Consider the following 24598-nt stretch of genomic DNA (forward strand, 5'->3'; position numbering starts at 1 on the left):
AATCTGCCGTCGGCATATTCGACGAGCGCACTGCGCATGCACCCGCCATTTTGCAAGATGGCGGCGCCCATGAAGGATCCGGGAGGAACACCGGGACGGCCACAGGGACATAGGAGGTACTGGGGGGGTGAGGGGGGAGATCGGAAGGTGGGGGAGTGAAGAGAAGGGGGAGAGGAGCAGATGATGGCGGTGGCTGATCGCCCCCCTCAGTCGGTGGCGGGGGCTGATCGCCCCTCTCAAGCGGGGGGTGGGGGTCGTATCTCGGTCTCCAGCCATGGCAGATGCTATTGCAGCATCGGCCATGGCTGGATTGCAATATTTCACCAAATTTCATTGGTGAAATATTACAAATCGCTCTGATTGGCTGTTTCACTCTTAACACTTTTAATCAAAGTGATCGTAGCCACGCCACCTGGGGTGAAGCACAAAGGGTCCTGTATTTGCGGGTCGGGTGACCTTTCAGTGACCCCGGTCACCCGACCCGCAGGGGGCTATCAATTCATGACGCCTACGTGGTGTCAAAGGTCGGGGAGGGGTTAAAATAGTACGTTCTCATCCAGAGTATTACCGTATATAATGTTTTTGTTATTTTTATTCCTAAATAAGTAATATTAGATTTGTTTCCAAGAGAAAAGAAACTCATTCTGGATTGAGTATCTTAAGTGGGAATCCAAGAAAAAACCTAGGATTTTTTACTTTTTAAAATTTATGGTAAGAAAACGAAGCAAAGTCTTTGATTACTGAGGAGAATGCTCTTAAGGAATTAATTGGATCAGTAATGGTAAATAGGGCATCATGCCCTTTATATGCTGATTAGTTCTGATGGATTCTGTGAAAGGTTCCATACTAAGAGCGAAGAGAAGAGGGGAAAGTGGGCAACCTGGACTGGTAACGTTAGATATAAAGATATTGTTAGATATCTGATTGTTGACATAAACTTTTGCTGATGGATGAGAGAATAAAGCTGAAATTGCCTTGAGAGTATGACATTGAATACAAAATTGATTTAATGTCGCAAACATAAATTCCCAGTTAATTCGATCCAATGCCTTTTCAGCATCTAAAGATGGTAAAATAGATGGGGATTTTTTGTTTTCCACTGACGACAATAGTTTAAAAATTATTCTTGTGCCATCTGAGGCTTGTCTCCTCTTGACAAAACCAACTCGGTCCAAATGTACTTATTTAGGAGTTATTTTTAGTAGTCCTTCAGATATCAATTTTGGATTTTTATATCTGTAGTCAAAAGTGAGATGGGTCTATAATTCGACCAGCTTGGGGTCACTGTTTTGCTTTGATATACAATGCCTTGCGAAAGTATTCGGCTCCCTGGAACTTTTCAACCTTTTCCCACATATCATGCCTCAAAACAAAGATACCAAATGTAAATTTTTGGTGAAAAATCAACAACAAGTGGGACACAATTGTGAAGTTGAACGAAATTTATTGGTTATTTTAAATTTTTGTGGAAATTCAAAAACTGAAAAGTAGGGCGTGAAATATTATTCGGCCCCTTTAACTTGATACATTGTTGCGCCACCTTTTGCTGTGATTACAGCTGCAAGTCACTTGGGTTATGTCTCTATCAGTTTTGTACATCGAGAGACTGAGATTCTTGCTCATTCTTCTTTGGCAAACAGCTCGAGCTCAGTGAGGTTTGATGGAGATCGTTTGTGAACAGCAGTTTTCAGCTCTTTCCACAGATTCTCCATTGGATTCAGGTCTGGACTTTGAGTTGGCCATTTTAACACCTGGATACGTTTATTTGTGAACCATTCCATTTTAGATTTTGCTTTCTGTTTGGAATCATTGTCTTGTTGGAAGACAAATCTCCGTCCCAGTCTCAGGTCTTTTGCAGACTCCAACAGGTTTTTTTCCAAGAATGGTTTTGTATTTGACTCCATCCATCTTCCCATCAATTCTAACCATCCTCCCTGTCTCTGCTGAAGAAAAGCAGACCCAAACCATGATGCTGCCACCACCATGTTTGACAGTGGGGATGGTGTGTTCAGGGTGAGCTGTGTTGCCTTTACGCAAACATAACGTTAGGCATTGTTGCCAAAAAGTTAAATTTTGGTTTCATCTGACCAGAGCACCTTCTTTCACATGTTTGGTGTGTCTCCCAGGTGGCTTGTTGCAAACTTTAAACACTTTTTAAGGATATATTTGAGAAATGGCTTTCTTCTTGCCACTCTTCCATAAAGGCCCGATTTTTGCAGTGTACAATTGATTGTTGTCCTATGGACAGACTGTCCCACCTCAGCTGTAGATCTGTGCAGTTCATCCAGAGTGATCATGGGCCTCTTGGCTGCATCTCTGATCAGTCTTCTCCTTGTTTGAGATGAAAGTTTAGAGGGATGGCTGGGTCTTGGTAGATTTGCAGTGGTATGATACTCCTTCCATTTCAATGTGATCACTTGCACAGTGCTCCTTGGGATGTTGGGAAGTTTTGGAAATCATTTTGTATCCAAATCCGGCTTTAAACTTCTCCACAACAGTATCACGGACCTGCCTGTTGTGTTCCTTGGTCTTCATAATGCTCTCTGTGCATCAAACAGAACCCTGAGACTATCACAGAGCAGGTGCATTTATACGGAGACTTGATTACACACAGGTGGATTATATTTATCATCATTAGTCATTTAGGACAACATTGGATCATTCAGAGATCCACAATGAACTTCTGGAGTGCGTTTGCTGCACTGAAAGTAAAGAGGCCGAATAATATTGCATGCCCCACTTTTCAGTTTTTTGAATTTCTACAAAAATTTAAAATAGTCAATAAATTTCATTCAACTTCACAATTGTGTCCCACTTGTTGATTCTTCACCAAAAATTTACATTTGGTATCTTTATGTTTGAAGTATAATATGTGGGAAAAGGTTGAAAAGTTCCAGGGGGCCGAATACTTTCGCAAGGCACTGTAATAACTATGGTTGCATGTAAGAATTCTTTCAGAAATGATCCTCGGTACAGGGTTGATTAAACATAAATGTCAAGGGGAGAGAAAGGTGATGCACAAATAGCTTGTAGTACACATTAGGAAGACCGTCAGTACCTGGAGATTTGTTCTTTATTAACTTATGAATTGCTGCCTCAGTTTCGTCAATGCAGAAGGGAGAGTTAAGTGAATTAATTTGGTCAGAATTTAACTGGGTAAGGTCAATATTGGAAAGAAACTTGTTTATTTCTTGGATATTCAGTTGAAGGATGTCCATGTCCTCTTAAGTTGTATAGGGAAGAGTAGAAATTCGCATATTGATCTGCTATATCTTGATCGTGTACATATTTACGGTAATTCCAGATTTTATTTTTTTTTAAGAGAGATTGCTCTTGATCTTCTTTTCTGTAGAGTTTACTCATTCTGTTATAAGAATAATAGTGTTTAAGTTTAACTGAATTCATTACCGTAATTTGTCAGTCATCCATCAGCAACGATTTTAGTTCAGCTCTCAATCTAAGAATTGAGATGATTTTCATTTATCGATTTTGGTTTGCTGTTTTATCTCATCATAAATTTTTTGAGCAATGAATTGGATACTTTCCCTAGTTTTGTTTCTCCTTCGCCTCCTTGGGGGACACAGGTACTGTGGGTATATGCTACTGCTGCCTGGAGGCTGACACTAAGTGGAAAAAAAGAGGTTAGATCCTCCGCCATATACACCCTCGCCCTGATTGTGGGCTGAAACCAGTTTTTTGCTTAGTGTCTGTTGGAGGTACACGTCGGTCTGTCTCAAGACTGATTCTTTTTTTTTTCTCTTTTTCTTTTTCCCCATGAAGATAAGACGGGTGACGGACCCTATGGAAAGGGTCCGATCTCCCCAAACCAACAACGGGCGAGCACGTGTGAGTGTCCCTCCATGTATCCTCTCCCATGACGTGGGATATTGTCAGACCACGGAGGTGAGATACGGGCGACGAACCCTATGGAGGGGGTCCGATCTCCCCAAACCAACGGGCGAGCACGTGCGAGTTTCCCTCCACGTATCCTCTCCCGCACCGTGGGACATGATGCCGGACTTACCCCTGTCCACCCTAGGGTATTGAAACTCTAGGCTGCACAGAGGCACAAGCGTAGTCCGTGCAGCCCCCACTGCCCCACCAATGCTAAAGACTGCGGTGGGGCAAGGTGGCGGACGGTCCCTCTCTTCACCACTTGAAGGGATTAGATGGAGCTAGGGTGCCTGCACCATCCTTACTTCACATGGCCCCCCCCCCATCTACCTGAGGTGAACGGAGGTGGATGGCCACGGAGGGCTCCGGCAGCGGTGGATCCGGTCCCAGCCGTGATTCTGGGGTCCGGCGGTAGGCCGCGGTTGGAAGTCCCCGCCCTGGCATCGCGTCACGGTGGCCCTGCCCCCCGTGGCCTGGGCAGACGCCGAAAGTAATTTAGGCCCCAGCTTCAGGCTGAAGCTAGGTCACAATAGGAAATACCGCCATCATGATCCTTTTTTTCTCCCGGGGGCCGGCCTGCAGTGGTGGCGCACAGATTAAAGCGACGCCTCGCATGCTGAGGACACAGGGGACACAGGACTAGGGTAAGTGCTGCCCCCCAGCCCCACGGAGAGGCCACGCTAACAGGAATAAAGAGCGCCCTCCCCCGGTGGTTTTTTTTTCAGCACAGAGCACTGACAGGTACAGCATGTCAGGAAAAGCTAAGGCGCATACGTTCCTATATGCTGCATGCATCTCCTGTTAGTCTGCTTTTCCGCAGGCGCAGACCAAGCAAGTATGCAAAGCCTGCGAGTCCGAACGCGCTCAGGAGCCCTCCCATGGACTGAGCCCAGTGTACCAAGTCCCCCGGAATGGGCGTTATCACTGTCGCAATCTATGGCGTCACTTATGAGATCAATAGAGTCCCTTCGGGCCCCAGATAGGGGCAGGGACAGGGGCTCACCTGTCTTAGAGGGGTCCTCTATCTCACAGAAGCCTCCGGCCTGCAGGGGCCGCTCTCACTCCAGGCAGACGCGAAGTAAGCAAACCCACACGGCGTCCTCCGGTCCATCCGGTGCCTCGGCATCTGTGAGCTCTGCTTCTCGCTCCCCGTCACCAGCAGTCAATAGCGAGCAAGGCTCGGATGAACCCCTTGACCTAGATACGCCAGGTGGTCAGGAATCAGTTGACAGTCTCATAGATGCCGTCAACCAGACTCTGGGGATTAAGGATGATTCCACTCTGGCTGCGGGCCATAAGGTGTCATTTAAGCGGGTCAAGTGTCCCCATAGAGTATTTTACACTCTCCCTGAATTTGAGGACATAGTGCAAAGACACAGAGAACGGCCGGACAGGCGGTTCTCGGGACAGAAGGCACTCGAGGCGAAGTATCCTTTTGCCCCAGATCTCCATAAAAAGTGGATGGAATCCCCAACGGTGGATCCACCTGTGTCGCGCTTGGCTACAAAAACTCTACTATCCATGCCTAGTGGTTCTTCTATTAAGGATCCCACTGATCGTCTCATAGAGAACTTGGCTCGCTCAGTGTTTGAGGCATCAGGATCAGCACTCTCTCCCTCGTTCTCAGCAACGTGGGTAGCCAAAGCCATGATTTCTTGGTCAGAAACTTTGAATAGAGCCTTGCAGGACATAGACCTACCAGCTGAAGTATCAGAAATCACAAATCAGATAGCCATGGCGGGGGACTACTTGACTAATGCATCTTTGGATGTGGCCAATGCGCGGCACTTGTGGCCTCAAATGAAATCTCCCATTAGGAGAGCGCTATGGTTAAGGACATGGCAGGCCGATTCAGCCTCAAAAAAGTCCTTGACAGCGCTACCATACCAGTGTGGCCGCCTGTTCGGAGAGAAGTTAGATCAGCTCATCTCTGACTCCACAGGAGGCAAGAGCGGTTTTCTTCCTCAACAAAAGGTCAAACCACCATTTCGTCACCAGTTTCAGGTGCGTTTTCGGGCCTTTCGCAACCCCGGGTGGACGACAGTGGCTAATTCCGCCGCATCAGGGCGCCCCAACCAGAATAGGGACCAACAGGTCGCATATAGAACCAACCCATTGGGGAGGATGCGTGCTAACCAGTCCAGGTCGAGGGGATCCAGGTCCCAAAGATCTTCAGCCAAGTGACTCGGGGCAATTGTCAGGCGACACCAGCAAGGTAGGCGGCCGCCTACTCCGGTTTCACCACGCCTGGCTCAATGTCGCACACGACACATGGGTGAGAGAGCTGGTGTCCACAGGGTACAAGATAGAATTTGTCAGGTACCCCCCCAAGACGATTTTTTCTTTCCCGTCTTCCCAAAGTGGATGCCCGGGCAAAGGCTCTACTAGGAGCCATTGATTCGCTCATCCACAACGGAGTTATCATTCCGGTACCGGAAAACGAGAAGACGCAGGGCTTCTATTTCAATCTGTTTGCAGTCCCCAAAACGGACGGGACTGTCAGGCCCGTTTTGGATCTATAGCTCCTGAACATATTTATCAGAATCAGACATTTCCGGATGGAGTCTCTCCTTTCAGTCATATCGGCAATGGTGCAGGGAGAGTACTTGGCCTCTATCGATGTCCAGGACGCTTATCTACATATCCCCATTTTCCCTCCGCATCAAAGGTTTCTACGCTTCGTCATCAACGGTCTACATTTTCAGTTTGCAGCACTGCCCTTCGGGCTAGCCACTGCCCCCAGAGTGTTCAGAAAGGTCATGGCAGTCCCCATGGCCATCCTGCACTCCCGGGGCATAGTCTTATTCCCCTACTTAGACGACCTCTTGGTCAAAGGCCCTTCAAGGTGGGCATGCGAGGAAAGTGTCAGCATTACGCTAGATACTCTTGCCCGCTTAGGGTGGTTGGTCAATGTAAAGAAGTCATCCCTTGTGCCAGCTCAGAGAATTTCCTTTTTAGGGAATGACCTTCGACACTTGCCGAGGATAGTAATTCTCCCTCGAGACAAGGCCCTAGCCCTCTGGCAGGGAGCGCGGGTACTGCGCCAACCAGTCCCTCACACCATCCGTTTCTGCATGAGGATTCTAGGGAAAATGGTGGCAGCGATGGAAGCGATCCCGTTCACCCAGTTCCATCTTCGCCCCTTGCAGCATGCCTTCTTGTTAGCCTGGGACAAGAACCCTTTCACACTCTATCATCGGTGCCGATTGTCCTCTCTGGTCAGCCAGTCACTACAGTGGTGGACAATCAGTTCCTCCCTTCTTCAGGGAAACCCTTTCCTCCGGAGCAGTGGCTGGTGGCCACAACCGACGCCAGCCTTCTCGGCTGGGGAGCGGTTTTTCGCCACCACACGACCCAGGGACAGTGGTCATCGCAGGAGGCACGCCTCTCGATCAACTTGTTGGAGATACGGGCGATCCGGCTGATGGTTTCATCACCTTCTAGCAGGCCGCCCCGTCTGGGTTCAGTTGGACAACGCCACGACGGTGTCTTACATAAATCACCAAGGGGGCACCCGAAGCAGGGAAACCATGCGCGAGGTAGGGCACGTGCTTCACTGGGCCAAGAGGAACCGCTCGCTAATATCGGCGGTCCACATCCCGGGGGTAGAGAACTGGGCGGCAGACTTCCTCAGCCGACAGGGGTTTGCGTCCGGGGAATGGTCACTACACCCAGAGATCTTTCCGCAGATTTGCCAACGGTGGGGAACACCGGATGTGGATCTGATGGCCTCCAGGGTAAACGCTAAGGTGTCCGTATTTGTCTCACGGTCCCGGGACCCGCAGGCAATCGCCGTGGATGCGCTGGTTCTGCCATGGAATCAGTTTCGCCTCCCATACCTATTCCCCCCGCTGCCACTACTTCCGAGGGTCATCAAGAAGATCAAGGCAGAAGGGGTGCCAGTGATTCTGCTGGCCCCAGACTGGCCTCGTCGGTCGTGGTACGCAGATCTAGTGCAGCTGCTCGTCGACGTGCCATGGCAACTGCCAGAGCGCCCAGATCTACTTTCTCAAGCGCCGATCTGCCACCCGAACTCAGGGGCCCTGTGTTTGATGGCTTGGTCATTGAATCTTGGATTCTGACGCAGGCACGAATTTACCACCACACCTGGAAGGTGTTCTTTGCATGGTGTCGGGGCAACGGTTGTTTGCCACTGAGATTCTCCATCCCTAATATCTTGGCTTTTCTCCAGTCTGGCCTAGACTCAGGCTTGGCCCCCAGTTCTCTCAGGAGACAGATGTCGGCTTTATCCGTCCTTTTTCAGAGCAAGATTGCTACTAACTTGCACGTAAAGACTTTCATCCAGGGGGTCTCCCACTTGGTACCTCCCTATAAAGGTACCTATGGACGCCTGGGACCTTAACCTGGTCCGAAGTGTTCTGCAGGAAGCTCCATTCGAGCCGCTACAGGATCTCTCTTTGTCATACCTTTCCTGGAAGGTGGTGTTTCTGGTAGCTATAACATCAATCAGGCGGGTCTCGGCGCTGGCAGCGTTATCTTGCTGAGCCCCGTTTCTGACCTTTTACAAAGACAAGGTGGTTCTTAGACAGCTCCTCCGGTTTTGCTAAAAGTTGTTTTCTCGTTTCATATTAATGAGGATATTGTCTTGCCCTCTTTTTGTCCAGCACTGGTACACTGTGCGGAAAAGGCCCTGCATACGTTAGACCTGGTGAGAGCACTCAGGAGGTACGTGTCACGGACGGCACCCTTTCGTCAGTCAGACGCGCTCTGTTCATGCTCCCTGAAGGTCGCAGGAAGGGATTCGCTGCCTCAAAATCGACCATAGCCAGATGGATTAGTTTGGTTATTCAGGAGTCCTACCGCATCAGAGGCACGCCAATTCCAGCAGGGATCAGAGCACACTCTACTCGGGCAGTAGGCGCCTCTTGGGCGCTTCGGCACCAGGCTTCGGCGGAACAGGTTTTCAAGGCAGCAACCTGGTCCAGCCTGCACACGTTTACTAAACATTACAATATCCATACTCGGGCTTAGGCGGATGCGAACCTGGGTAGAAGGATTCTCCAAGCAGCGGTGGCGCACCTTTAGACAGGAGGTGCATGTAGCTTGGATCGGTGAGTCAACTTCCCACCCAGGGACTGCTTTAGGACGTCCCACAGTACCTGTGTCCCCCAATGAGGCGAAGGAGAAACATGGATTTTTGTGGTAACTCACCGTAAAATCCTTTTCTCCGAGACGCTCATTGGGGGACACAGCACCCACCCTGTTAGGCAAGTTGGCTTCTGTTTATTTAAAAAATATGCTCTCTGTATGAGATTAGGGTGGTTATTTTCTAGACATGTTGTTACCTGCATTAAGGTTGATGTCTGATTTTTGTTTGTTCTCCTACTGCATTTGCACCAAACTGGTTTCCGCCCACAATCGGGGCAAGGGTGTATACGGCGGAGGAGCAGCTAACCTCTTTTTTCACTTAGTGTCAGCCTCCAGGTGGCAGTAGCATACACCCACAGTACCTGTGTCCCCCAATGAGCGTCTCGGAGAAAAGGATTTTATGGTGAGTTATCACAAAAATCCATGTTTCTACGTTGAGCATTTAGTTGAATGAGAACCCCTCTAATTATGGCATTATAGGCATTCCAAACTGAAAATTTAGAAATTTCTTCGTATAAATTTTCTTAGAAATAGTTTTATGGCATTATCAATTTCTTTTTTTTATAAGCTAGGTGGTGGAGTAAGAAGGAATTACATCTCCATATTCTATTGTCATATCCCTGGGATGTAGATTTGAGGGAATAAATAGTTGGAGCATGGTCCCTCCATGTAATATTTACATGGTACTTTACCGGTACTGAATAAAAGCAGCAATGCTCCGGTTACAGTTATGGTATGCTGCTGATCCACACAACTTTCCTGCCTTGTATGTCTATATGAATTGCATATAATCCTACCCTGGTACAATCTCTGCTACAATCCCTGCTTGCTGTCATCTACTGCAACATTTCCTTTAATGGTATATAACAGTGCCTACTGAATGTTTGCTAAATTCATTTGTTGCTTTGAACTCAATACTTACTGCTGTATATCCATGTTGGGGCCAATAGAGATGTTATCAGGTGCAAGGTGTTACTAGCATATGGATGTAGCCAGGCCCTGTGCCTTTGATTGTGTAACCTCCACTGGTGTGCTAGGCAATTGGTAATTTATCCCAAATCAGTTCCCACAATCCCTCTCACCTGATCCTCTACTCAGTCCTATACAGTGGGGAAAAAAAGTATTTAGTCAGTCAGCAATAGTGCAAGTTCCACCACTTAAAAAGATGAGAGGCGTCTGTAATTTACATCATAGGTAGACCTCAACTATGGGAGACAAACTGAGAAAAAAAAATCCAGAAAATCACATTGTCTGTTTTTTTTTTTTCATTTTATTTGCATATTATGGTGGAAAATAAGTATTTGGTCAGAAACAAAATTTCATCTCAATACTTTGTGATATATCTTTTGTTGGCAATGACAAAGGTCAAACGTTTTCTGTAAGTCTTCACAAGGTTGCCACACACTGTTGTTGGTATGTTGGCCCATTCCTCCATGCAGATCTCCTCTAGAGCAGTGATGTTTTTGGCTTTTCGCTTGGCAACACGGACTTTCAACTCCCTCCAAAGGTTTTCTATAGGGTTGAGATCTGGAGACTGGCTAGGCCACTCCAGGACCTTGAAATGCTTCTTACGAAGCCACTCCTTCGTTGCCCTGGCGGTGTGCTTTGGATCATTGTCATGTTGAAAGACCCAGCCACGTTTCATCTTCAATGCCCTTGCTGATGGAAGGAGGTTTGCACTCAAAATCTCACGATACATGGCCCCATTCATTCTTTCATGTACCCGGATCAGTCGTCCTGGCCCCTTTGCAGAGAAACAGCCCCAAAGCATGATGTTTCCACCACCATGCTTTACAGTAGGTATGGTGTTTGATGGATGCAACTCAGTATTCTTTTTCCTCCAAACACGACAAGTTGTGTTTCTACCAAACAGTTCCAGTTTGGTTTCATCAGACCATAGGACATTCTCCCAAAACTCCTCTGGATCATCCAAATGCTCTCTAGTAAACTTCAGACGGGCCCGGACATGTACAGGCTTAAGCAGTGGGACACGTCTGGCACTGCAGGATCTGAGTCCATGGTGGCGTAGTGTGTTACTTATGGTAGGCCTTGTTGCATTGGTCCCAGCTCTCTGCAGTTCATTCACTAGGTCCCCCCACGTGGTTCTGGGATTTTTGCTCACCGTTCTTGTGATCATTCTGACCCCACGGGGTGGGATTTTGCGTGGAGCACCAGATCGAAGGAGATTATCAGTGGTCTTGTATGTCTTCCATTTTCTAATTATTGCTCCCACAGTTGATTTCTTCACTCCAAGCTGGTTGGCTATTGCAGATTCAGTCTTCCCAGCCTGGTGCAGAGCTACAATTTTGTTTCTGGTGTCCTTTGACAGCTCTTTGGTCTTCACCATAGTGGAGTTTGGAGTCAGACTGTTTGAGGGTGTGCACAGGTGTCTTTTTATACTGATAACAAGTTTAAACAGGTGCCATTACTACAGGTAATGAGTGGAGGAAAGAGGAGACTCTTAAAGAAGAAGTTACAGGTCTGTGAGAGCCAGAAATCTTGATTGCTTGTTTCTGACCAAATACTTATTTTCCACCATAATATGCAAATAAAATGAAAAAAAAAACAGACAATGTGATTTTCTGGATTTTTTTTTCTCAGTTTGTCTCCCATAGTTGAGGTCTACCTATGATGTAAATTACAGACGCCTCTCATCTTTTTAAGTGGTGGAACTTGCACTATTGCTGACTGACTAAATACTTTTTTTCCCCACTGTATATTCAGATGCCTCCTAAGGGGGCACATGTGCGGGTCAGGCACGTATCTCCCTGCAGCAAAAGTATCGTGAAGATGCAGTTATTACAACGGCAGGAGTCAGGACCCCATATTATGTACCTGTCTCTCATGGGTATGTCTGCTGAGTAAAAACCTCTTATTACTTGTATCTAGCTTTTCTATTCACCCTCTTACTCCTTCACCATGTTTACATATGCCCTCACAGTGTTTGCTCCTTTAATCCTCACTCTCCTTCGCTATCCCCAAACCCCAGCACCCTCTAACCAAATAATCATCTCCTCTTCCCTCTTTCCTTCCCACCTGACCTCTTCTGCTGAACTGCTCCTCAACCTCAAATCTGTCCGAATGAAACCTAAAACTAGCTGGCCACTGTCCTTCTCCCATCTGCTCTCCCTTTCTCTGCTTCTCCTCACTGCTGGCGACATATCTCTCAATCCTGGACCCCCACAGCTCATAACCCCCATTACTACCCCTTCCTACCGCTCCCTATCTAATAAAAACTACTGCAATCTTTCCAACTTAAAACCCATGCCATTGACACCCAACCCCCTGCTCCCTCTCTCTGGAGCACATTGTAATGCATGCTCCATCTGCAAGAAGCTTCATGTAATTCATGACCTCTTTCTCTCACGCAATCTTGCCTTTCTCGGCCTCACAGAAACCTGGCTGACACCCTCTGACACCGCCTCCCCTGACACCATGTGTTACAGCGGCCTCCACTTCACCCACACTCCTCGCCCTGACAACAGACATGGTGGAGGAGTGGGCCTTCTCCTTTCTTCTAACAGCACCTTCAACCCAATCCCACCTCTTTCCTCCCTAATCCTCCCCTCTTTTGAAGTCCACTCTGTCCGCATCTACTCTCCCTCCAACCTCCAAGTGGCCGTCATATACCGACCTCCAGGCCTGACCACTGCCTTCATTGACCAATTCTCTACCTGGCTTCTTCACTTTCTCTCAACTGACATCCCCACTATCATCATGGGTGACTTCATCATCCCCACTGATACCCTTCAGTCAGCAGCCTACAAACTTCTGTCCCTTATTTCATCCTTTGGACTTACTCAGTGGTCCTTCTCAGCCACCCACACAGATGGACATACATTAGACCTAGTCTTCACCCGCCTCTGCTCTCTTTCTAACTTCACCACCTCCCCTCTCCCTCTATCTGACCACCATCTACTCTCTTTCTCATCCCTGTCCTCCTCTCCTGGCACCCATGTCCGGCAAAATGCACACCCCCGCAGAAACCTTGCACACCTAGACACCCACGCTTTCTCTGACTCTATTCTACCACTGGCATCCATATCCTCACTCCAAGACACAGACAGTGCCACTGATTTCTACAATGCCACTCTCGCATCAGCTATTGACACGGTCGCCCCTCTCGTTCATGGCAGAATGCGACGTACCAACAGGCAACCCTGGCAAAATAACACCACTAAAAAGCTCCGGCAAGTGTCCAGGGCTGCAGAGCGGCGTTGGAAGAAAACAAATACGCAAGACGACTTCACTGCATTCAAACAGGCAACACTCGCTTTCAAATCTGCCCTCACCTCTGCTAAACAGGCCTACTTCACAACCCTTGTATCTTCCCTATCCTACAATCCCAAACAGTTATTCAAAACTTTCAACTCCCTCCTCCGCCCACCACTGCCCCCTCCAACCTCCCTCATCTCTGCTGAAGACTTTGTCACACACTTCAAAAATAAGATCGACCAAACAAGGCAAATCTTCGTTGTTCAACCACCACAACCCCTTTGTATACCAGACCAGTGTCAAAACCCCATAACCTCCCTCTCCAACATCACTGAAGGAAAGCTTAATCGCCTCTTCTCCAAATCGCACCTCACAACCTGTGCACTTGACCCCATCCCATCCCATCTCCTCCCCAACCTCACCACCACACTTATCCCATCCCTAACCCACCTCTTCAACCTATCGCTAACGTCCGGTACCTTCCCTTCTGCTTTTAAACATGCCACAATCACGCCTATCCTTAAAAAGCCAACCCTCGACCCAACCTCTATGTCCAACTATCGCCCAATATCACTGCTCCCATTCGTTTCCAAACTCCTTGAGCTGCACATCCACGCTGATCTTTCCTCCCACCTCTCATCTAACTTGCTCTTTGACAATCTACAATCTGGTTTCCGCACCCATCACTCCACTGAGACAGTCCTGACCAAAATTACTAACGACCTACTTACAGCCAAAGCAAACGGACAATACTCTATACTCCTGCTTCTAGACCTTTCCTCTGCATTCGACACAGTTGACCACTGCCTCCTACTACAGATCCTCTCCTCCTTTGGCATCAAAGACCTCGCCCTATCCTGGATCTCCTCATACCTCTCAAACCGCACATTCAGTGTCTCCCACTCCCACACTACCTCCTCATCCCACCCTCTCTCTGTTGGAGTCCCCCAAGGCTCTGTTCTAGGACCCTACTCTTCTCAATTTAAACCCTTGGCCTGGATCAACTCATAAAGTCCCATGGACTCCAGTACCACGTTTATGCTGCCGACACTCAGCTCTACCTCTCTAGCCCAGACATCACCTCTCTGCTGTCCAGAATCCCGGAGTGTCTATCAGCCATATCCTCCTCCTCCTCTCACTTCCTCAAGCTCAATGTTGACAAATCTGAACTCATCATCTTTCCTCCATCTCACAGATCTTCCTTACCTGACCTATCACAATCAATGACATCACGCTTTCCCCAGTGCCAGAAGTCTGCTGCCTCGGAGTAACCCTTGACTCTGCCCTGTCCTTCAAACCACACATCCAAGCTCTTTCTACCTCCTGTTGCCTCCAGCTCAAAAATATTTCCAGAATTTGTCCTTTCCTCAACCCTCAATCTACTAAAATGCTTGTGCACACCCTTATCTCCTGCTTCGACTACTGCAACATCCTTTTCTGTGGTCTCCCTGCTAACACCCTCGCACCTCTCCAGTCCATCCTTAACTCTGCTGCCCGACTAATCCATCTCCTCACTACTCCTCCTCTTCTCCCCTCTGTAAATCTCTTCACTGGCTTCCATTCCCTCAGCGTATCCAGTTCAAATTACTAATACTGACCTACAAGGCCATCTATAACCTGTCTCCCCCATATGTCTCTGAACTAATTTCCCGATACTTTCCCTCACGTAATCTCTGTTCCTCCCAAGACCTCCTTCTCTCCTCCACACTTATTTGCTCCTCACCCAACCGCCTCCAAGACTTCTCCCGAATAGCACCCATCCTCTGGAATTCTTTGCCCCAACATGTCCGACTATCAACCACATTCAGATCCTTCAGACGGAACCTGAAAACCTACCTCTTCAAGAAAGCCTACAGCCTGCAATGACCCCACTACCTCCTCACCACTACTGGAGATATCACCTCAACCAACACCAAAACTGCTGCAACCCTCCAACCGTCTCCTTCCCCACCATCCTGTAGCATGTAAGCCCAAAAGGGCAGGGTCCTCTCTCCCCTCTGTATCAGTCTGTGATTGTTAGTTTGTTTACTGTGATATCTGTAATTTGTAAATAACCCCTTCTTATGTACAGCACCATGGAATCAATGGTGCTATATAAATAATAACTGAATTCTTTACCGTAATTTGTCATAGTCATCCATCAGCAACGATTTTAGTTCAGCTCTCAATCTGAGAATTATGAGATTATTTTCATTTATCGATTTTTGTTTTGCTGTTTTATCGCCTCATTAATTTTTTGAACAATGGATTGAATACTTTCCCTAGTTTTCTTTCTACGTTGTGCATTTAGTTGAATGAGAACCCCTCTAATTACAGCATTATAGGCATTCTAAACTGAAAATTTAGACATTTCTTGGGATAAACTTTCTTAGAAATAGTTTTATGGCATTATCAATTTCTTCTTTTTATAAGCTGGGTGGTGGAGTAAGAAGGAATTACATCTCCATAGTCTATTGGTCATATCCCTGGGATGTAGATTTGAGGGAATAAATAGTTGGAGCATGGTCCCTCCATGTGATATTACTAATTTCAATATCCTTAAATTTTTATAAACTATAAATATTAGTCAAGACCAAGCTTCTTCTTGAGTAAGAGTTATGCTTGTTGGAATAATAAAGTAAATTTTCGTGATGAGGAATTCAAGCATCTGAACACATCAAATAGTTGTCCTTGATTATCCAGTTTTTCAAGGTAAACAATACATTCCTGGAAGACCTCGTGTCTATACTTTGATCGGATATTATATTGAAGTCACCGAATAAAATTAAGGTAGTTTTTCTTTTTGATGTTTGGACATCTTTTTCATCAATTTTTTAAGAAAGGAAACTTGTCCTCTATTATTATAGGTAAGATTATCTATAACGCATGTAAGGATATGGACACTGCCATTAATATATATAATTTCCTCTAAGAATTGGAAAGATACAGTGTCAAGTATAGCCGTAAATACACCGCCCTTTTCCGAAGACCTGTAAGTATGAGGAAAATTTAAGGGAAAAATTTGGAGGATTGTTTGCTTAATCGAAACAGATTCCATTTTCTCATTAGTAACTTTATGCTTCTGATTGAATTCTTCTAGTGAATTTTGAATATAATCAAAGCTTTTATTCACGTTAATGTCCAGCTGTTGGATTGGGGAATTAAATAGTTCAGGTAGAAAACTCAGTTGGAGAGATGGGTTTCCTGGTTGCCAACCAATAGAGAAAAGCATGTGTTTCTTCAGAAACTTTGGAATCCGATGTTCTAGAAGGATGAAAAACAGAGGACTCATTGTGTCCAATCTTGGGCTCTACTTGCATGGAGAGATATACTCAAAGTCCTCCCGAGACTCTAATTGCTGCATTTCCATTAGAGTTTTAATATCTTTATTATTGATAGCCAATTTCTTTCTTTTATTCCTGGAAAGGGATTCCTCTGAGGAAAATGAGAAATTATGATCAATGGCTTTAGTAGGATGTTTAGAGTCATTTCTAGAATTGTTCCTAGGCTCTATGTTGGTGTCTCTGACTGCGGGGTCTTTAAGAGCCTCAACTGGCTGAGCGGTAATTTGAATTATGTACGCTTGCGACATGCAGCTATTTTTTCCCTTATGAGATTTCTCAGAGTGCAGGGACTCCTCTGAGCTTCTATAAGAAACCTTTTTAATGGTAACACCAGAGTTACCTGTTGGGTGATTGCCCGGTGCTCTGTGTCAATACTGCTAATGGGAAGTGATGTGCTTCACTGAGGGAGCGAAGTTATACTCAAGGCAGCAGCATCATTGGCTCCACCGGTATGCGCCGAGACTCTTTTGGCAGGTTGAGTAATTTTTCTTCTGACCACCATAGATGGTCTAATGGGGTCTTGAGGGGGAGTCACCAGGGGGAACCTTTGATGGTCTGAGCAGCGTGATGAGGGAAGTGCTAGAGCATGAGGGGAGATTTTTCTCACATGCTTACAGGCTTGTAGCTGTGGAGCTGACAAATCCTCACAGAATTTTTATTTCTTTGATAATTCAGACATTATAAGGTTTTCAGAGTCCAGGGAGCTCTCAAAATGATCCAGGAATATCCAGGGAGATTATAGTAGAGTGTGCTAAGCGCACAGTCTTCAATTTAGACCTACTACTCCTCCACACATTCACTGCTACATTACTTAAAATAAATTTGTCAGGGGTGGGCTGAAGGTGCACAGGAATTGTGTCTTTCTGAAGCTCGGATGCTCCGGAAATGGATTTAAAGGAGTTGTTCACTACTAGGACAACCGCTTCTTAAACTAAATATTCGGCCCCTATAAAATAAACCTATACTCACCTTCCGTCCCAGCATTGTTCCCACCGTGTCTGCACTCGTGGTTCCAAGGCTGTGATGCGTTGAAATTACACAAGATGCCTGGCGCCCAATCAGCGCTGGCGTGTCACTGTCTCCACCTATACTCGAAATTAATATCAAGAGGAAATCTGAGATCAGCTATAGCCCAAACTTCCATTTGATGTACAGTTGTCCAAAGGCGGAGATAGTGACGCCAGCACTGATTGGCTGCCGGGCATCACGTGGCACAACCCCGCATCACAGCCCAGGGACCGCGAGTGCCAACACCACTGGAACGGAGCCGGTACAGGAAGTGAGTATAGGTTTATTTTATCAGGTCCTAACATTGAGTTTAAGAAGGGGTTGTCCTAGTAGTGAACAAACCCTTTAAATCTATATTTCAGGAGCATCAGAGCTTCAGAAAGACACAACAATTCCTGTGCACCTTCAGCCCACCCCCGACAAATTTATTTTAAATAATGTAGCAGTGAATGTGTGGAGGCATCCTTGTAACAATAAATATATTGGCGGTACCCTTGTAACAGTGAATATATGTAGGCACCCTTGTAACAGTGAATGTAAGGCTGTACCCTTGTAACAGTGAATGTGTGGCGGCACCCTTGTAGTTCTGTCCAGCCCTTAGATCAGCTAACTACCTTGTCATTCCTAAAAGGGGATCTCACACAGATGGCAGCATGGACCATGTTATGTCATGCCTGAGTGTTTTTGGTATTGATAACTTTTATTGATACTTATTAGCGGCAAGTTAAATTACATTTATTAAATTAAGAAAACTTTCTTAATTAAATTTTGGAATAAGAAGTCATGGTATAGAGTTTCCTGTCAGCTGTAATATCAATGATTGGGTAATAACTATCTGATTAGCTAATATTCAATTACTAAGTCAAATCTTGGATACGGTTTATAAATCGTCTGAAATTAAAAATTCTCAGCAGTAATTCTGCTATTTGGACCATCAGAGGACTCCAATGAATGTTTTAAATATATATCTGTTTTTTATAGTTTTTTTTACTTTACTTTTTCACTCTTCTTCTTTAGGATCATTCAATAAGGGCATAGCCGAAGGAGAAGTGGATTCCTCGTTTGGGCCACTAGAGGCGCTGCGTCTCTGTATTCAGACAGATTCTCCAGTATGGGTCATTTTAAGTGAAGTAAGTGGAGGAGAAAACAGTTTTTATGGATGAAAGAAAACTGTAGCTTGTCATTTTTGAAGTTTATCTTTAAGACCCTGTTCACACACTCAGGATTTTTGTGCTGAAAGTTGTCAACAATCTGCATCACATGCATGGGAATGGGTTTTCGCAACACCTTGGGACCCTGGATCATCATTCCTCAGTCACCTCTCCAACTAAATTTTCTTAATCACATTTGTTAAATTATAAAGACTTCCAATATACTTTCTGTGCCAGTTATTCTTTATTTTCAAGATCTGTGCTTGCTTTGGTTCATGGACTGATTTTTAAAAGATGAAGGTTCCTATCTAATTAAGTGATCATAAAGAGAACCTGTCAGGTTCCCCCAATACTATAAAACTGTACCCATTACATTTTGAAGCATTTTTCCAAGATTAAAGGGAACCTGTCGGCATGAGAACGCAGTCCAATCCACAAGCAGCATTTCATAGAACTGTGGGAGCTGAGTAGATTGATATATAATTTTGTGAGAAAAGATTCAGAATATTCTCTGTTTTAATCAGGGCTTATCTTGTTCCCACAGGTGAATTGACCCTAGGGGACCACCCTACAGCTATATGCAAATACCTGTGAGCCGTTCTCCGCTATAACAGGGATGGATCATTGACTGTAAAACATAGGCGGCTCCTGTACATCTACTGTGCGCCCCCATAACTGAGATGTACAATTACGGTAGTTTGCATTAAAGGGTGCTTTGATGAAAACGAGTCATCACCGATCCACAGGCTAGGTAGGCGATAACTTATTGATTGGTGGAATCCAACCATTGGAAACCACACCAATCAAAGAATTGGAAACTTTTGTTCCTGACGGGGCATTTTTATCCCCATTTTAAAACGTTCAGTATTTGGTCAGTATTTTACATCAGTATTTTAAAAGCCAAAACTAGAAGTGTAACAATCGGAGTTAAAGAATAATAGAAACACCTGGACCACTTCCGCATTTATCACCCACTCCTGGTTTTGGCTTACAAATACGAAGGCAAAATACTGACCAAATACTGAATGTATGAACATTGCCTTAGGATAGGTGTTTTACTTGTTTTCACCATAGAACCACTGTAAGTGCATATTTGCTACAGTATAATAGTCAGGGAGGGGTTAACCGTCCAAGTATTTAATCTCTATAGAAAATCAAGACTCTTCCTGTTATTGATATCCAAGAGAACAAGTGACCTCCATAGACAACACAATTCTTTATACCAAGATCAATAATACCACATACAAGGAACAAATACCGCCACAGTGACCAGAGTACGTATTACCATCACATGGTGACTGAATAATACCACATACAAGGGACAAATAAATTGCACCATGACCAGACCACATATTACCACCACATAGTGACTGAATACTACAATATTGATCATTATTAAAAATCACAATACTAATAACACTAATATTACCACTGGTGATATTACACACAGGAGCTCTGTATATAGTTTCAGTGTACAGGTAATGCAGTGATCACCATACAGCATAATGGCCCCATATAATGCTCCATACAATATATAATGGGCTCAATACAGAATAATGCCCCCATATAATGCTCCATAGAGAATAATGTCCCCATATATTTTTTCATGCAGTATAATGACCCCATATAATGCTCCATATAGAATAATACCCGATATATTGCTCCATACAGTATAATGGGCCCCATATAATGCTACATACATAAAAATAAAATACCTCTCCCATTCCTCGCAGGTCCGGTCTCCTGTCTCTGCAGTACTCAGCACAGAGAGTGCGCTGCAGTGACGTCATTGTGCCCTCTGCCCTGAGACGTCACGAGTCAGGAGACACTGAAGACACTAGAGCTTCTTAGCTGCAGGGAACGAAGAGAGGTGAGGATTTAAGGGGTCCACCTACTCACCAGCCACACTGTCCCGTTGTCTCCAACGGAGAGTGGGCCCCCCATTCGTCTGAAGCCCAGTCATCGCGGCGGATCAGGTTGAATCCTTTTAAAGGGCCCATGCTCCTAAAAATGTTTCCCCCCTTCTCTCTCTCAAGCCCACCGGGCATTTCACTGGTATCCCGCCAGGCCAGCCTGACCCTGGTTATAATCATTTAAACCTCTGCTCCTTCTGGCATTTTTGGTCTAATTGGTGGTCCTATCAGCGATTGACAGGTACCTCTGTATGCACACTCATATAAAGAAAACTGTCACCGATAGGACCGCCCACTGGACCCCAAATCTCACAACACTATCAATCTGCTCAGCTTCCCCTGCTTTATTCCGAGGTTACTTCAGATTAGACTGCGCTTTCATGGTGAAAGATTTCCTTTAAAATCAAGTCTTTGTCATTACATACACATGCACATATTTGTATTTGTGCAAAATCGCCTTAAAATCCCCTCTTGACATTTCCAGATGCACTCGGACTAGTCCATTGAGACATCTTCACAACTAAACTCCGTAGCTGCAGTCATGGCCCCCCCTAGGTGGATTAACATTCCTGCATTGCTCCCATCTCCTCCTTGATGTCTTAATTGTATACCAAATAAAACCTATTTTAACCCCCATAGCAAATCTTTTTTTTTTATCTTATCTAGACACCTTGCACCTTGTTGCCCCAAGGATGTATTATTGCTATTTTATGTTAAAACATATTGGCGGCAATTCCTTAAGACATGCATGCGCAAACCAAGTTCTTGTCTACTAGATTAATGTTATCTGTTCCAATGTCTCACATTCTACTGTTCATTCCTCCAAACAGATATTTATTAAAAAAGTTGACTGATCAACAGACCAAGTTGTCAAACAATTGGGCTCCGTGAAGGTTTTGTGCTGCTCTGCCCTCATTCCTCCCCTGTGGTTCTGCGCTCACGGAAGCACTGCTCAAGGTCAGTCTTGGACAGAAGCAGATACATTTTCTAAATTATCCCACAAGTGCAACTGGAGAAGAGCGGATGTGGTGCCCCACCAACCAGGACTCCCAGATTGCTCCGCTGCTCATGGGGAGGAACCTGTGTTCAGCCAGGCCACTCGCCACCACGACTACGGATGGTGATGAGAGACCAAATGAAGCCTTTGCCGGTGGCCCATTTTTGCCCGGTCTTTGAGGGCGGATTTTCTAAAACAGTCGTCCTCCATGGAAAGCACAATATTCGTAAACGATGGACACCAAAGCATTGCTTTCTGCATTGGATGTACGTGTCGATGTGTTCTCATGTGCCGATGGATCGAGAAGGGGGTATATACACTTCCTACATATCGCCTAATTTCTCCATTACCAACTCCTCTGGTGGTGTCTGGCTCGTGCCTCTCGGGCTCTGTAAGAGTTGAATTAGTTAAAGGTGTTTCTTTTCTTTTATATAACCTTGGACTAATGTTTTTTTTAATTTCTCTATTAATTTAGAGATTTATTGCCATGACTAGTAAATTGAACATTTCAAAGTTTTCTCCAATGCTTCCAGGGCTTGTATCTTTCACCTGCAGGTCACATAAACCACTTTTAAAGGTGTTGCATAGCATTAGAAAAACATGGCTGGTTTCTTCCAAAAACAGCGCCACCACTATCCACAGGTTGATTGCGGTATTGCAGCAAAGATGCCATACAAGATAAAACCAGTGGACGGTGATGCAGTTTCTAGAAGAAAGCAGCCAAGTTTCTGTACAACCCTAATTGATCTTTGTATGTGCACTATGGAATGGGGTGATCAATAAGTGTTGCTATATTATCTCTAGATCCAAAAAGGAAGACCTTACTTAGAAAGAAGCCAAAAATATACAACCCCTAAAGACGCCATCAAAGTATTCAAAAATAACATTTACTCATCCAATGGATCTGAAATGAAAAATTAAGGAATTAACTAATCATCTTCTGTCATTTTGTGTCTACAGCTCCTAAGCAGATTTATGCATCACCATGATAACAGACTATGAAGAAACCCTTTGTATTAAGATCCTGCAGTTTTCTCTTTCATGTGTGCCCTACTGTAACAGAGTAAATGCATGTTGGTAAGAATTAGTGTAGAAATGAAAAAAGGACTACATAGGGTTTAGTCTACTGCCCTGGCAACACATGGGTCTGCATCAGAGCTGTATACAAACAAGGAAATGATGGTGCTTTTTTCCATGTTAGATGCGTTATTGCAATAAAGAAAAAATAGGTTGGAAATGAGGTCATAGCCTTTAAACGGGTGTCTGTTTTTGAACCAGAATGCTTCCTGGCTCTCCGCTTGCTGGGGAGCGTGTTCTTGGAGCTCTGCACAGCTTGCATGCACTAGGTGCATTCCGATGCTGCGAGCTGAGGCTGCCATGCCTCTGCAGCATCGGAGGAGCTCCGTGGTATTGCTGCTGGCTGAACCAATGATGTAGCCAGCTTTAGTGCATTGTTTACAAGCTCTATATCAATGTGCTTGTAAACGCTGCCTAGGAAATCAACCACCAGTGATGGACTACAGAAGTAGCTGGTAACGTAGGCAAATGAACTGTAAACACTAAAATGAAAAAAAATCAAAAATAAGTTATTGAAAATGAAGAGGATTTTTAAAGGGAATCAGTCAGCAGGTTTTTGCTATGTAATCTGAAGACAGCCGGAGAGAGATGCTGAAACACAGAATTTTTGGATGTGTCACTTATCAAAGTGTGCGCTGTTGTGTCCTAACTGTGAAGGATTATCACTAAGAGATTAACATGGACTACACTAGTCCAGCAATGCCCTCTCCTGTGATAAGCAGCTCACTGTCTATGGACTTTGAACACATACAGAGCCTGGTGTGGGCGGGGCTAGCTTCCTAAGCTCTGCTTCATTTTAAATCTAAAAGCTCTGATTGTTTCAGAACCGCTGAACCCAGTTATCTACATGATACACCGTTGGATTCAGCTTCTCTTTGCCTACATTACGCTGCTCTCAGATGAGGTCGCAAAAAAACTGCTGACAGATTCCCTTTAACAACAAATAAATTGCAAAGTTGCTTATTATTACAGGCACTTTGCAGTTTTACCCAATGAAGATGATGAGACAACCTCTTTAAGACAGTGGTCTCCAACCTGTGGCTCTCCAGAAATTGCAAAAGTTACAGCTCCTTGGCATATGCTGAGAATTGTGGCTCAAGTCTTAGCAAAACTACATGTTGTAGACCACCATCTTAAAGGAATCCAATAAATGTGTAGTTTCCTGTACACCGAAAATATTAGCTGCTTGATGTACATGGCATTACTCATTCTAGAAGACCCAATGTTAAGTGGCCCAAAGTGATCCGATATTTCTCACTTTTTTGTGGAAGAATGTTAACAGGCCAGAACAAGGATTTTAATTTATTGCTTCCCATGAAGCCGTCAAATGCAAATATTTTATTTCATTTTTTTCCACAATTACTAGGACTGCAAAAATAAAAAAAAAAACCTTTTCCTGCTCTTGAATAAATATTTATGTATATTTTGATCTGTAAGTGGATTTTTCAGGAATTGCTTTTAATTTCTAAACCGTTCAACTATTTTTCTTGGCTATTATTTATCAAAATTGCCATAAAGTCCCACCTCTTCTCTGTTATATACACTGGGATATGTTACAAAACAGTTGTCGTCATTTGTATTTTTTATTGATTTCTTGAATACATCTCTTAAAAAAAAAAAAATTAAAATAAAATTGTGCACTGTTACTATCTGGATGAGAGAGGATTGTGTCACTTTTCTTGTATGCAGTTGTCACCACGTAATCTTTTAATTTTTGGATGATATCTTATGAAAGATATAGATGACATATTCCTAGTCTGCTCATTGAGGGGTATGACTGACGTGACCTCTAAAGCTCCCTAGAGAAAACGGCAGTGGCTGTAGCAAAATGCCTTAGTACTTTAAACTCCGCTTTGCCATTTTCTGAGGCTTAGTCAAGACTTCGAACAGTCCCCGGAACAGCAGAACATC

General features: G+C 44.9%; 1 protein-coding gene across 1 annotated transcript in view; it reads left to right on the top strand.

The window, feature by feature from the left end:
* Positions 1 to 24342, top strand: part of MGAT4B (alpha-1,3-mannosyl-glycoprotein 4-beta-N-acetylglucosaminyltransferase B) — a 385842-nt gene extending 361500 nt beyond the window's left edge. The window contains exons 14-15 of the mRNA XM_073568013.1: positions 18567 to 18679; positions 21444 to 24342. Coding sequence (XP_073424114.1) covers positions 18567 to 18679; positions 21444 to 21467 — 137 coding nt within the window. The 3' untranslated portion in view covers positions 21468 to 24342. The remainder of the gene's footprint in view (positions 1 to 18566; positions 18680 to 21443) is intronic.
* Positions 24343 to 24598: the final 256 nt, after the last annotated feature.

Source organism: Dendrobates tinctorius, unplaced genomic scaffold (assembly GCF_039654945.1).
Source record: "Dendrobates tinctorius isolate UK_male_01 unplaced genomic scaffold, ASM3965494v1 ptg000020l, whole genome shotgun sequence".
Classification (NCBI taxonomy): Eukaryota; Metazoa; Chordata; class Amphibia; order Anura; family Dendrobatidae; genus Dendrobates; species Dendrobates tinctorius.